The 15,261-nt window shown below is 38.9% G+C and overlaps 1 protein-coding gene across 2 annotated transcripts in view; it reads right to left on the bottom strand.

Moving 5' to 3' along the window:
- TM9SF4 (transmembrane 9 superfamily member 4) overlaps nucleotides 1–15,261 on the bottom strand; it is a 47,830-nt gene that overhangs the window by 24,611 nt on the left and 7,958 nt on the right. The window contains exons 1-3 of one of the 2 annotated variants that reach the window (XM_036229534.1): nucleotides 12,089–12,111; nucleotides 4,624–4,737; nucleotides 215–314 (exon numbers count right to left, since the gene is read on the bottom strand). In XM_036229534.1, the coding sequence (XP_036085427.1) occupies nucleotides 215–314; nucleotides 4,624–4,701 (178 nt within the window). In that variant the 5' untranslated portion in view covers nucleotides 4,702–4,737; nucleotides 12,089–12,111. Of the gene's footprint in view, nucleotides 1–214; nucleotides 315–4,623; nucleotides 4,738–12,088; nucleotides 12,112–15,261 lie in introns of those variants that run through there. The other variant, XM_036229533.1, reaches the window with a different exon arrangement.

Genomic DNA, 15,261 nt, shown 5'->3' on the forward strand with positions numbered 1-15,261 from the left:
CAGTATAAACAGACGCAAGTCACTTAACCTGTAAAATAAGAATAAAAACGGCAGCCACCTCTTGAGGACCGTTATGAGGATCAAATAAGCTAATATGTATGTAAACTACGTGGAGAACAACATCTAGCACACAGTAAGTGCTACGTAAGGGTATCATTACGAAAAGATCCGGGGTCCTCTCGGGACAGGTTGACAGCAGTGAGAGAGAACTTACCTAGATTCTCTGCCTTGTAGGTTATTTTGCTGGGTTGGCAGAAGGGCAGTGAATAATACTCATAAGGTAGCTGGGTTCGAGAGCTGGTGAGCTTCACAGCCTAGTGGGAGAAGAGAGGCCATTGTTCTTCAGTCCAGATGCTAAGATGCCCATTTCAACAATTATCCCTGGTACCCACACATCTTTGGTATACTCGGTAATATTATCTAAGAGGCACATGATCTGCAACAGACACAACTATAGAATACTATGTACTCCACTGCACACTTTTCATTAGTTTTAGACTACATCACAGATTGAGTTTAAAATCACAATCAAATTTAATATATACTGAGAGTCTTCCACAGGCTGATATCCTTTGACCCTATAATTTTGCTTCTGGGCATCTTTCCTACGGAAATGACTCTAAATGAGGAAAAACCTTTAGGAACAAAGAGGTTCATTCCTTATTCATAACCACGGTGGTCTTCTGCCACCAGTTCCTTGCGCTCTCTTCTACCTCAGGCTTTGAGCCTGCTGCTCCTCCCTGCCAGACTCTATGCAGATCTGGCTCCTTCTCACATTTAGGTCTCAACTTAAGTCCCCTAACCTGTGAGTCCTTCCCTAATCATCTTATCTAAAGGGAGTCCTCCAGCATTCTCTATTTCAACACAATACCTATAGTTAGTTTTCTTTGTAGCATGTCTAATAAAATATAATTATTTTGTTTACCTGCTGTTTTTTAAATTCATTCCCCCAGTAGAATTTAAGATTTAAGCTTCACAAAGGCAAGGACTACATGTGTCGGTCACCTTTGTAACCCTAGTGCCTAGAGAGCTAGGCATATAGTAGGTGCTCATTAAATGTTTGCTGAATGACAGGACAGAGGAAAAACGGCTGTGTCTGGAGCAGTACCCCATACTCAAAGACTGTGCATGGGAATACAAATATATTTGTACTAAGTGCGATAAACAATGTCGATAAATGGTCTCATGACTGTTTAGGTCAGTTCTTGTCTACAACGAGCTTAGAAAACTTTGGATTTCAGGGTTTTTTAGATGTCAGACTGAGGATCTCTAATAGCATTTCACGAACTGCTTGAGGCAAAACAGCCAAAAAGTTACTGTCCATTATAACAGTCTGTTATTTTGTGCTTCTTCGAATTCTCTCTTTCTGGATAATCAAAAAAGAATCCACATTACAAAGAGACCAAATCCCACCTTCATGTGCCCTCCCACTCTTCTCTCTTCCCACCTAAGGTGTCTGCTCTCATATGCCCAGCTTGGCAGGACTGGAAGCCAGAGCCGCCCCTGTCCTCCCTTATGCCACAAGCTTTGTTCTGGAAGGGGCTCTGTGCAGAGGCACAGGGAGCAAGAGTACTGTAGTGCTGAAGATGGGGTTCTGACCTGTCTTCCTCAGGATGTGACCTTGGACAAGCTGGTTCACTTTCCTGGGTCTCAGTTTCCTTATCTGTGAAACATACAGTATCTGCCCCAGAGTGTTCCTGGGGGTGAGGCATCCTCAGCTAAGCCATGCATAATGCTTGGCACATAAATAACTCTCAATAAATGTTACTGTAATTGCTGTACCTGAAAGTTACAAGATAGATGCTCACGATAAGTAATGCATGTAATGCAACATGCGTAATGCTGCATTTACAGTGATCCCCCCTTGTCTGTAGGTTCGCTTTCCAGAGTTTCAGTTACCCACGGATTGTGGTCTGAAAATATTAAATTGAAAATTCCATAAGTAAACAATTCATGAGTTTTAAATTGCACGCCATTCTGAGTAGTATGATGAAATCTCAATACCGTTCCACTCATCATGCCCAGGGGGTGAATCATCCCTTTGTCTAGCATATCCACACTGTATATGCTACCTGCCCATCAGTTAGCAGATTAACTTTAGCAGCATTGCAGTGCTTGGGTTCAAGTAACCCTTATTTTACTTAATAATGGCCCAAAGCACAAGAGTAGTGATGTTGGAAATTCAGATATGTGAAAGAGAAGCTATAAAGTGTATGTATGTGTATACAGAAAAAAACATGGTGTGTATATATATATATAGTGATTGGGACTATCTGCAGTTTCAGGCACCTACTGGGGGGTCTTAAAATGTATACCCACAGATAAGAGACGCTATTGTAAATAAGTTTTCTGCCCTTTCAGAATTTGATTTATGACAATCTCATTCCCCTCCACCCTTTAATTCCCCGTCCCCTTCCAGCCCTGACCTATGGATGTTGCCGTTTCCCCTTAAGAAATGGATCTCTGAAGGCAAGGTGTCTCCTCCCACATACTTGCAGCATGCACCTGGGGCTTGGCGCCCCTGGGGTATGGTCTGTGGCTCCACTAGGGGCGCGAACCCAGGACCTTCTGCGTGTAAAGCAGACATGCTAACCACTACACTATGAAGCCACCCCCGATTTCATTTTTTCAGAAATGTATTATTTAGATTTTTAATCTCTAAACTAGTTAACTCCCTCTGGATAATCAGAAGTTGTTTATAATTGATGCTCCAAATGAGCATGACATGTAGCAATTTGAAATTTTGCTAACACCTAAAATTTGGCAAACAAAGGGATATATATATACATGACAGCATGTCATGTGGATAGCCCTTTGTGACTTTCATGTCTTCTGCTTCTCCTTTTGAATGTTGTGATGCTCAGGACAGAATAAAATCTTTCTTTTCATACAATTGTACTGCTTTGTTTTTGCACTGACTAGTAAAGATGTGGAACAAGAAATATACATTTATTTTAGGAGAATTTATTTTAATAAATTTATAAGTATTGCCAGCCTTTTTTATAGAATCACTAAAGATTTGAAAGACAAAATTTTCAACTATATATTTTATCTAGGGGGTACTGATGTCGTAGCAAAGAATTTGGGGGTTTATAGAGGTATAAGAATGCCAAGTATCCTACACTGTAAACACTGCACAGAAAAAAAGACTAAGAGAAACAAACCAAAGTATTAAGAGTGGTTGTATCTGGGTGATAGGAGAGGGGTCTTTTTAGGGAGCCCCTGTACAAGGTTATACCCCTTCTCTGGTGGCAGTCTGTATCCAATGACTGGTCCATTGCGGGTAAAGAGAGCTGGTCCTCTTGCCTCAATTTGGAACAACTCTCAAGAGCCAGCCATTCCAGTTCCAGAGCTTCCCACAGGCCTCAGCTGTCCCACAGCTCAACGTCTCCCTCCGCCCAGTCCCGCTTCCCTCACTCTCTCCAAGTGCTGGCCCTGAGAGCCTGCCCAATAAATCTGCACTAAATCTCCACCTAGGACACCGGATCTAGGGAGATCCACTATTACCCAGCCCTTCTGGGGCTCTGATAATGCCACCAAAGGTCCACTGTCTTAGAGACGTAATCAGCCTGCCCATTGCCCCTGGTTAACCCTATTTTACATGACTCCCTCCCTCCCTGCCAGCTCACTGACCCACAAGTGGGCATCTAGCCTGAAAAGCTGAGGTGGCCCAGTTGGAAGTCTTCTCGCTGGTTTCTGATTTAGGGGAATGCTTCCCAAACCCTAATCATTCATATACCAACTTGCCCTATCCAATTACGACTTACTCTACTATTTACTTGGATCTGACTCATTTTTTTGGTAAATACATTTATTTAAAGCAGCAAACATTATGTCAGTATTAAAGATAGAAAACCAACAATAGCAGCCATGAAATCATAAGTTGAAGTACTAGCTGTATTTTCTAATATACATTAAAAGAAAATAGCCACTAAAATAAAATAAATTTGTCAACCCTTAAAATCATCTCATATGCCACCACTCAGATTTGAAGTACATAGTTTGATAATACTGAACTGGAGAATCCAGCTGGTGGCAGAAGCTAAAATTGAAAAAACAGAGGCACAATAGGCTGTGTTTATACAGACAATGTAAGTTATGCAGGGAAAGCTGATAAGAGGGGATGATGGAGTAGATAAAAAAGGGAGGCAGAGATGTCATTGAGGAGACAGGGTGAATAAAAAGAAACGGAGGTATGAGAGGGAGGGTACAAAGGGAGGAAGGGGAGAAAGAGAAAAAGAAAGAAACATATATGAGAGTGAAAGTGAGAGAGAAACAGAGACAGAGAAAGAAACAGAAATGGAGACAGAGCCAGCGAGAAAGAGAAAGAAGAGAGGGACACAGAGAAAGAACACACCCACACAGGCAGAGACGCAGAGAGCCAAAGGCATGGAGAGAGACAAGGGGAGAGAGAGATGTGAAGAGGCAGAGTTCCGGGGACTGCGGGCTCCCGAGGGCACTCCACCTCCAGCCCATGCAGCACTCAGTGAACTCTATTTTCCCCAGGGTAACTGGCACTGGTCTTTGTTCTCTGCAACCACGGGAGGGATGTGACCAGCTCACCACAGTCCTCCAGCCGGAATGCCCAGCACAGAGGCTCTAACAGTCCAGAAATGCACTGACCTTGATTTCTACAGGGTCGTTCTGATGGAAGTTGATTGGCGCCACCCCAGGGACATAGAAGGCTCTTGTTTCACACATGAGGAAGAGAAGCAGCAGGGACCATGACAACCAATCCTGCTTGGAAGAAGAGGCTGAGGTTAGAATGAGGGAAAGAAGTGAACGTCCCTCTGGGGCAGACCAAGTCATAGCACCTTTGTGTCTGATTTAACTGACCCAGTGTCTCCTCCCTGCTCTGAGAAGCCTGAGGCCTTTCTGAGCGCTGCCTCCAAAATGCCTCCAAAAGTGCTACAAGGAAGCGATTCTGCACTTCCAGAACTGAGTAATAAAATAAGCGAAGTAATTAACATGGGGTAAAAAGGAAGACTATAATACAGGAGCCACATGTCCTCACTTCTGGATCAATGTTCTTTTAACCATTTCACATTTAGCCCTCTCCTATAGAGCTAGTAGGAAATAAAGTTCCATAGTGTTCTATTAATTCCTATTTCTCTATATAGCAACAAGCTCACTTTGTCAGGATGCTCCTGCTACCAATATATTTTCCTATGAGCTTTCTTCAAAATTGTATTGACCTCATCACCTCTCACTCTCCTCACTCAGCTCCAGCTACACTGGCCTTCTTGTTGTCTGTTGACAGCAAGCCCTCCTCTATCCCTCAGGGCTAACACCTTTAATGTTCCCTCTGCTAGAAAAATGCCCTTCTAGCAGAGGGAACATTAAAGGTGATGGCCCTGAGGGATAGAGATGCCTGTCCAGCTCATTTCATTCCTTAGTTCATTCAAGTCTCTCAAATGTCACTTCCTCAAAGAAGCCTTTATTGACTACCCTATCTAAAATAGCATTTCAAGGCTCCCATTATCCATTTCTCCATCCCCTTAATCTATTTCATTTTTCTTCATGGATTTACCTACTTGACATGTACAATATGTGTTTGTGTATGTATAATCTGTCCCCCTGTACTTGAATGTAATCTCTATGGGAGCAGGGACTATGTCCCCAGTGCCTGACACTGAGTAGGCACAATTTGTATGTGGGATAGTCACCTGGGAATCAAAGGCAAGCAAAATCAGTTATTGGCCTCAAAAAATTCACCCCATCAAAGCATGGCTTTCCCTTCGTTAATACCATAATTTGCCCCCTCAAGAGACTTAGAAGAGTCTCCTGATTCTGTCTGGTCTAAACAGGAACTTCTGTCATCCACACACCTGGATCACCAACTCAATCTCACTTCTGCACCTGCCTTCTCTCTCCATTCCCTTCACTACTGCAGCATATCAGACCCTCGTTTTCTCCCACCTAAACATTGGCGATCACCTTGCCTCTGAAGTCCCTTCATCCTTCAGGTCTCTCTATCTCCCTCTCTCTGTCTCTCAGATGATTCTTCCTGAAATTTAGTTTTATAGGGAATCAGAATCATTCAGGGGGCCTGCCAAACGAGTAGACTCATCTGCATTTTTACCAGGAGCATAAGTTGAGAAAAAAATGGCTTTAAAAGTTTAAGGTCCTGGGCAAGGTATGCTTTTTGCAGACACACAGCTTGGTCAAAGTCTTAAAAGCAATATATTCACACATAGTTTTCCTCCTCATTTGTTGTGAACATTGATAAGTATCTGCCAGCTGATGTTCATTATAAAATAAGAAATAATTGTTTGATGCTAATAAAAACACGGGAAACTGGCTAAGAGAGCTGTATTGTATTTGTTAATTAGAAGGTCAGCAGAATTAGAGATAAGAGGAGAAAACTCTTTAAAAATGACATGACTAGCCGGTAGATTGCCTAATGGGACAGGATTCTGTATATAAGAAGATAGTATTCCCTCCCACTTCATCCTTTTTTTAAATTTTACTTTTAAATAAATTTATATTTATAGAAGAGTTGCAAAGATATTACTCTTCACCCATATACTCTTTATCCAGTTTCTTCTAATATTAACATTTGACATAACCATTGGTGAGGCTTTTAAAAAATAACTAGCTTTTAAAAGTTTTGAAAAAATAAAACATATGTGGTATATAATTCAAACGGTACAAATGTATACAGCATGAAAAAGAAATTTTCCTCCCACTTCAGCTCCCTATGGACAACTGCTATCACCAGTTCCTTGAAAATCTCTCTAGAAACATTCTGTGCATGCATAAAAGGAACGATTTAGTAGTATGGGTTTGCCTTGACTACAACAACAAACGGAGTTTTCTTCTTTCTTTCTGTGATAGAAAGCCTTCCAACTATAGGTTGGTCACAGCATCTGATTTCCTCTCTGTCAGAGGATTTCCTCCATCTGACCAGTCACTGGAAGATTTGGAACCCTCTGCTAGGCCTCATTGGTCAGTCCTTAGAATGAGAAAGCTTTGTGTGAGGGAAATAAGCCCTGTCCTCTTTTTTCTTCTAATTCCTCTTTGTACTTGAATTCTAGTTAACTAAAATGCAAGGAAGACAGATCCTGGGTTACTGGCACAAACTGTCATCCAAAAGTTGTATAAAAATAAAAACCCAATTCCAAATTTTTGAAAAAAGATGCAGAAAACAGACAATTCACACACAAAGATACTATCGGCAAACCTCAAATCAATTTATTTTAGAGGAAAGATCAACAGATGAAAGCTGGCAAATGACAGTTATATAATATGCTGGAATCTCTGAATAGTATAAAGTGGCAACCAAAAGCAATTTAGAAGTTCGGCTTAGAATTAATGACTGCACCAAGATGACTGTCAGTTTTAGATATCAAAATGTCATTGAGTTGATATTCTCATATAGCTGGAGGAATTACAAATGGGACTACTTCTGAGGGCAATTTGACACTGTATCAAAAGCCCCCAAAAGTGCACTTTTTTTGTTGAATTACGGTCATTTACATATCTACCATTTCTCTAGTTGCACTAATCACTTAGCTAGCATCGTTGATGGGAGTCCTTAATAAATTCTTATCAAACAAATTAATAAGCACCAACCAACTTCTGACCTATAAAAATATGGAACTATCCACTCACATAAAGGCTGAATATGACAGTTCTTAATCTTTGCTGTATCCCCTCAAGAATCTGATTTTTTTTTTAAATCCTCAAATTTAAGGAGTTCTTGACACCTCCCATCTTTCTATTTGTTCAAGAGCCAAGTTTAAGAATCTTTGAGACTATCTATTACACCCTATCTATGGTTCTCAATGCTGATGCATATTAGAATAACGGGGGGGGGGGGGTAGTAAATGGATTAAATTCCCCATCAAAAGGCACAAAAGGCATAAAAAACAAAAAACAAGATCCAGAGATATGCTGTCTATGAGAGTCACTTTAGATTTAAAGACACATATAAATCAATAGTGAAGGTATAGAAAAAGATATTCCATGTAAATGGTAACCAAAAGAAAGCAGAGATGGCTTACTTATATCAGATAAGCCTTTCTGTCAAAACCTGTGTCTAGAGACAAAGGTCATTACATATAATGACAAAAGGGTCAATTAACTAGGAAGATATAACAATTAAAGATGTAAATGTACCTAACATCAGAGCACCTAAATATATAAAGCAAATATTAACAGACCTGAAGGGAGAAATTAAAAGCAATACAATAGTAGGGGACTTCAATATTCCACTTACAATAACATCCGCACAGAAAATCAATAAACAGCTGACTGGAACAACACTACAAACTAAAGGGAACTAAGAGACATATACAGAACCTTCTATCCAACAGCAGAACAATACATGTTCTCAATGCACATGGAACACTCTCCAGGATAGATCACATGCCAGGTCACAAGTCTTAATTTTAAGATTGAAATCATTCCATTTTTTCTGACCACAATGGAACAAAACTAGAAATCAGTAAAAGCAAAAAATGGAAAAATCCACAAATATGTGGAAACTAAACACCACACTCTTAAACGACCATTGGGTCAAAGAGGAAACCAAATGAGAATTTAGAAAGTACCTAAGACAAAAGAAAATGAAAATACAACATACCAAAACTATGGAATGCGATAAAAGCAGTACTAAGAGGAAGTTTACAATGATAAAGGCCTACATTAAAAAAAAAATCTCAAAGAAAACCATTGAACTTTACACCTCAAGGAACTAGAGAAAAAACAAACTAAGCCCCAAATTAGCAGAAGGAAGGAAATAAAAAAGATTAGAACAGAAATAAATAGAATTTAAAATGTAGGATGAAAAAAAAAATCAGCAGAACTAAGAGTTGGTTTCTTGAAAAGATAAATTAAACAAACACTAAGCAACACTAAGGAAAAAGACAAGACTAAAATAAATAAAAGAGGAATGAAAGAGGAGACATTACAACAGATGCCTTGGAAATAACGATAAGGCACTATAATGGATAATTATATGTCAACAAACTAGACAACCCAGAAGAAATGGATAAATTCTTAGAACCATAAACCTACCAAAGCTGAATCAAGAAGGAATAGAAAGTCTAAAAAGACCAATAAAAAAATAAGGAAATTGAATCAGTAATCAAAAGCCTCCCAACAAAGAAAAGTCCAGGTGCATGGCTTCACAGGCACATTCTACAAAAAGTTCAAAAAAGAATTAATATCAATCTTTGCAGTCTTCCAAAAAATAGAAGAAGGAACACATCCAAACTCATTTTATGAGGCCAGCATCACCCTGATACCAAAACCAGAAAAAGATACCACAAGAAAACAGGCTAATATCCTTGATGAACACATGCAAGAATCTTTGATAAAATACTAGCAAACCAAATTTAAAAACACATTAAAAGGATCAGACACCAAGATTAAGTGGGCTTTATCCCTGGGATGCAAGGTAGTTCAACATATGCAAATCAATCAGTGTGACATACCACATTAACAAAATGGAAAAAAAAAAAGTACTATCATTTCAATGCACACAGGAAAAGCATTTAACGAAGTTCAACATCCATTCATGATCAAAATTCTCAACAAAATACATATAAAAGGAACTAACTTTAGCACAATTAAGGCCATATATGAAAAGCCCACAGTTAACATTATTATTTCTTGCTAATCAAAAATACATGTGTTCTGACTTTCCCCAGCTAGGAAGTCTGATACTAGATCTTTTTACCTTATCTGATATGTGATTTGAAGCCATAGCAGAGGATTACAATCTCCTGGGTTATCAAGCCAATTAAATCTAAGAAGTCACTCCAGTTCTGCCTTCTTTTGAAACAGAATCCTCCAATCTTAGCAGAGACACTGCCCTGGGGAATTGGAGGGCTTCCTGAGAGCTCAGGTTGCAGAGGAATGAAAGCAAATCTTCAAAGATGTCAATTACTTTTGTTCCAAAGTCTCACACCAGTGGAGCAAGTACACACACATACACACAAACCAACAAAAAAGACACAATACCCTGTATAATACCCTGGTGGAAAACAATACTAAAAAGTAACAGGAAGATACAGAGTCACTGAGCACCTACAAAGCGCTGTGGCAGACACAGTCCCTTCTTTCCATCTACCAAATCCTTGCTCTGTAGAGCTAAGCACTTTACAAACACTGATTTGCACAATCCTCACAACTACAACTACCTGGGGATTTTTGTCATCATTCCACAGATGACTGCCAGTTAACCCGACCCAGATATAACTTGCCCAAGGTCAGAATGTAGAGAAACAGGTATGTTCTTTTTAGGCAGGTGAGTTGCATTAAAAGATGATGAGCATGCCGTGATGATACTGATAATACCTGCAGCTAACATTTACTGAATACGGTTTATTTGCCAGGCATAATAGTTCTAGGTTTTTTCGCGCAAAAACCCAGTTAATTTTCACAACATTCCTGTGAGGTAGACTCTTATTCTCAGTTCACAGACAGGAAACTGAGGCTCAGAGGGGTGACATAACATTGGCTGAGTTGGGATTTGAAACCGGGCAGTATGATCCTAAAGTCCATGCTCTAAACCAGTATAGAAATTAGTTCACTATTTACTGAGCACCTACCGCGTGTCAGGGCACTGTGCCAGCCTCACAGAATGCATGCCCTCTAGGAGCTTTCTGCCAGTTGGGGGGTAGAGACCAATCATTGGCCAATCATAACACTAGGTTCCAGATGCTATGGAGGATTAAGAGGCTAGGAACAGTATATTGGGGAGCACACAGGACCAGCAACATACTAAGTCTTGGTGGGGAGGAGAGCAGATCTAAGAACTCAAGTCTACTTGAAGGCCTGAAAGGAAAGAAGGGAAAGGAGAAGTGTTCCAGAAAAAGTAAAACATAGGCACGAAAGCCTGGGGACAACCTTTTTGGCAGGTGAAGTGTTGGCTGGTGCTTCTCAAACTTAAATGTGCACACAGATCACCTAGAGACCTTGTTAAAATGCAGACTCTGATTGAGCAAGTCTAGGGTGGGGCCTGAGATTCAGCATTTCTAACAAGCTCCCAGGTGATGATGACATTTCTAGTTCACGGATCATCCTCTCCTCTGAGTAGCAAGCACGAATAGACCTGTGTGGAAAGAAAGCTGGAAAACAGGTGAGGGACACATCCCACAAAAGCTACTTTGAGGAATCTGGGCTTTGTTCTTAGAGCAGTGCGGAGATACTGAAGAACTTTAAGTAGGAAAAGAATAAATCATACTGGCAGTTTTAAAGATTATGTTGGTTACTATGAGGGTGTGTGTTTGGGAGAGGAGAGTATGCAGAGACATAGTCATGTCCAGTCCTATATCTGATATCATGTAAAGACAAATCACCTATAAATTCTTGGTCAGATGTGATGAGAAGCAGTGGCCAGGTGGGGAAGCAGAATGGCAGGCAGTGGTTCTGAAATTTGAGCATGCAAGGAAATCACCAGCAGGGCCTGACAGTCTGCATTTTTAGCCAGTTCCCAAGAGATACTAATACTGCTGTTCTGGTCTGGGATCACGCTTTGAAAACCACTGGTATAGTGGAAAAAGCAAGGCTTTGGGAGACCATATAGACATGAAATCAAATCCCAGACCCCCTACTTCCTAGCTGCGTGACGTTGGGCAAAAAAAAATTTTTTAACTCTTTTAGTCTTGGGTTTATTTGTAAAATAAGAATATAATACTAAACTTGTAACAGTGTGGTGGAGTAGTGATGGTGGTAAAGGTTAAACAAAGTACATGAATCACTTGGCACATAGCAGGTGCTTGATAAGGCAGAGTGGCCTTGTTCTGGGTTGTAACGGAAAGCAGGACCAGTGAGCACACTGCAAGGAAGGAGATGTAGGAGATGTAAGGAAACTTCCAATGAAAGAGCTATTCAGCCAAGAAAAGCGCTATAGCTCTGAGTGAATCAGAGAGAAGCAGGTGGTGACCATAGAAGGGGGTGAAAGATGATATCCCTAACTCAGTGAGGAAGGTGAACCAGTAAGTAGCCTTATGATCTCCCTTGAAACTCAAGAAATTCACGATTCCTTTGACACTATGTGACATTCTAATAACCTAAACATCCTAAAGGTAGGACATAACAAGGTAAAATTCCATGCAGAGTTGGGTTTGATAAAGACCTTTTTTGAAGAACTTCAGGGGTGATGTAATCCAGGAGTCCAGAGAGGGGAAGTGACATACCCATGGTCACTTAGGAAGTTATCTGCAGAGTGAAGAAAGTCCAGCTGTACCAAACCTGGCATAGCAGTGCTCAGAGGTTTGTCACCAGTGAGAGCCACAGGACAATGGGACAATTTTTTTTTTGACAATAGGACAATTTGCAGTCATAATTAGAGGTGTCCAAAGAACTGTACTGCCATAGATTTTTTTTCTTTCTCTTTACCTTTCCTGTCTAATTCTTGTCCTCTCTGATTCTTTGTCTTTTTTGTTCCTCCCTAAATCCAATGCTTTTCTACTAATAAACAAACCACTATAGTCAGTTCGGTATTTATCTTTTACTTCAAGATTATTTTGGGAAAAAAAAGAAAAATAAAGGCAGACTAGTTCTACTAAATGCTAAAATACAGCATAGAGCTATCCAAACTTTTGATACTGGAGAAGACAGACAAGACTTAAATGTACAAACTGAAATAGTAGTAGTATTGAAAGACATATAGATATACTTTTAAACGATCTTGACATGGAAATTTTTCCAAGGATGATACAAAATCCAGAAGCCATAAAGAAAAAAGATATACATAAAGAAAATTTTAAAAAAAAGCAAAAAAAAAAAAAACCATCGGAAAAAAGATAATTTTGGTAAAGATATTTACCACACACCACAAAGAACTAATTGCTTCAATATACCAAGAGATCTCAAACCAATGAAGGACAAATAACCCGAAAGAATATAAATAGGCAGTTAAAAAAAATTCAAATGGTAAAACACAAAAAGATGCTCAACATCATTCATAATTAAAAAAATGAAAATCAAAATAATGACATCTCATTTTTTAGCTTTAAAAAATCTGAAAACATTAGATATAGGTAAATTGGTAAAGTCTTTCAGAAAGGCAATAACATATACTTAAAAGGGAGATAGAATTATTACTGAAAGATGGCCAACGTAAGTTATTAAGTAGCAAAAAAAGTAAGATGCACAGCAGTGCATGTAGAGCATAAACTCATTTGCCTAAATAAAAAATTTAAAGCATGTGCCAAAGCCTGAAAAGGACATCACAAGAATACTAGAAAAAATATTCCTCATAAACAAAGATTAAAACCTCCTTAACAATATATTAGAAAATCATATCCAGCAACATATAAAAAGGTTTATACATCATGACCATGTTGTTATCCCAGGAATGCAAGGTTGGCTTAATATCTGAAAATAAGTTAATGAAATATACCATATAAAGGACAAAACCCCACACAGTTATCACAACAGATGCAGAAAAAGCAGTTCACAAAGTCCAACACATATGCATGATAAAAACTCTCAACAAAATAGGAACAGATAAAAAGGCAGCTATAAAAATCCCACAGCCAGCATCATACTCAATGGTGAAAGACTGAATGCTTCTTCCTAAGACGAGGAACAAAGCAAGGAAGTCCACTCTTGCCATTTCTATTCAACACTGTATATAAATGCAACTAATGTGCACTAAAGCAGAGGTCCCCAACCCCTGGGCTGTGGACTGTTACCAGTCCATGGCCTGTTAGGAACCAGGCTGCATAACAGGAGGTAAGTGGTGGGCAGTGAGCCAGACTTTATCTGTATTTGCAGCCATTCCTCAGTGTTAGTATCGCGGCCTCAGCTCCACCTCAGATCATCAGGCACTAGATTCTCATAGGAACACCAGTCCATGGTGCCAAAGAGGTTGGGGACAGCTACACTAAAGCAAATAGTTAATTGATTAAAGGCATCTAGATTAAAAAGAAGTAAAAGTGCTTTTATTTGCAGACCATACATGTTATATCTAGACAATCCTAAGGAACCCATAAAACTACTACTACCCAAGTTGAACAAAGACTACAAAAGCAATATGTAAAAATTAATTGTATTTCCATATATTAGCAACAAACAATCCAAGAGTAAAATTAAGGAAATAGCTTCACTTATAATAGCTTCAAAAAGAATATTTAGGAATAAAAAATTTAAAAGGACTTGTATACTGAACATAACACAAACATTGCTAAGAGAAATGAAAGATTTAAACTGGAGAGACATTCCACGTTCATGGATGGGAAGACTTCAGTACTGTTAAGATGGCAACTCTTCCCAAACTGATCTAGGATTTCAATGCAATCCCTACTGAAATCTCAGCAGGCGGCTTTTTTTGGGGAAAATGACAAGTTGATCCTAAAATTTGTATATAAATACAAAGGACCCAAAACATCCAAAACAAAAAGAAAAAGAAGAAAAAGAATTTACACTTTCCAATTTCAAAGCTTATTATAATGCTATAGTAATCAAGACAGTGTGGTAAGGATAAGCATAAACGTCAATGGAACAGAATTAAAAGTCCATAAATAAAATTTTACACTTACAGTAAATCAACATTCAACAAAGTTGCTAAGGCAATTCTATAAAGAAAAGATAGCCTTTTCAACAAATGGTGTTTGGACAACTGGTAGCCATATGCAAAAGGACGCTCATAACATATGCAAAAATTATCTCAAAATGGATCATCGACCTAAATAGAAAAGCTAAAACTATAATACTTCTGGAAGAAAAGCTAGGATAAAATCTTTGTGACCTTGGGTTAGGTAAAGCTATCTTCAATATAACACCAAAAACAGATCTACATTCTAAAAATTGATAAACTGGATTTCATCAAAATTTTAAACTTTATGTTCAGAAGATATCATTAAAGAAATGAAAGATGGGCCACCAACTGGGAGGAAAATCTTTGTAAATCACATATCTGATGGGGGACTTGTATCCAGAATATATAAAGAACTCATAACTTAATAACAAGAAGACAAACAATCCAATTAAAAAATGAGCAAAGGATTTGTATAGACATTTCACTCAACAAGATATATAAATGGGTAATAAACACACGAGAAGATGTACAGTATTGTCATAAGGGAAATGCAAACCAAAACCACAATGAGATATCACCACACGCCTACTAAAATGGCTAACCTCAAAAACACAGACAGTAACAAGTGTGGACGAAGATGTGGAAAAAGCGAAACCCTTACATATTGGTGGGAATGTAAAATGGTACAGCCACTTTGGAAAGTCTGGCAGTATCTTTAAAAAGTTAAACGTGAACTTAACCATACTATACAGCAATTCCAATCC

This window comes from Rousettus aegyptiacus, unplaced genomic scaffold (assembly GCF_014176215.1).
Source record: "Rousettus aegyptiacus isolate mRouAeg1 unplaced genomic scaffold, mRouAeg1.p scaffold_m13_p_12, whole genome shotgun sequence".
NCBI classification, from domain to species: domain Eukaryota; kingdom Metazoa; phylum Chordata; class Mammalia; order Chiroptera; family Pteropodidae; genus Rousettus; species Rousettus aegyptiacus.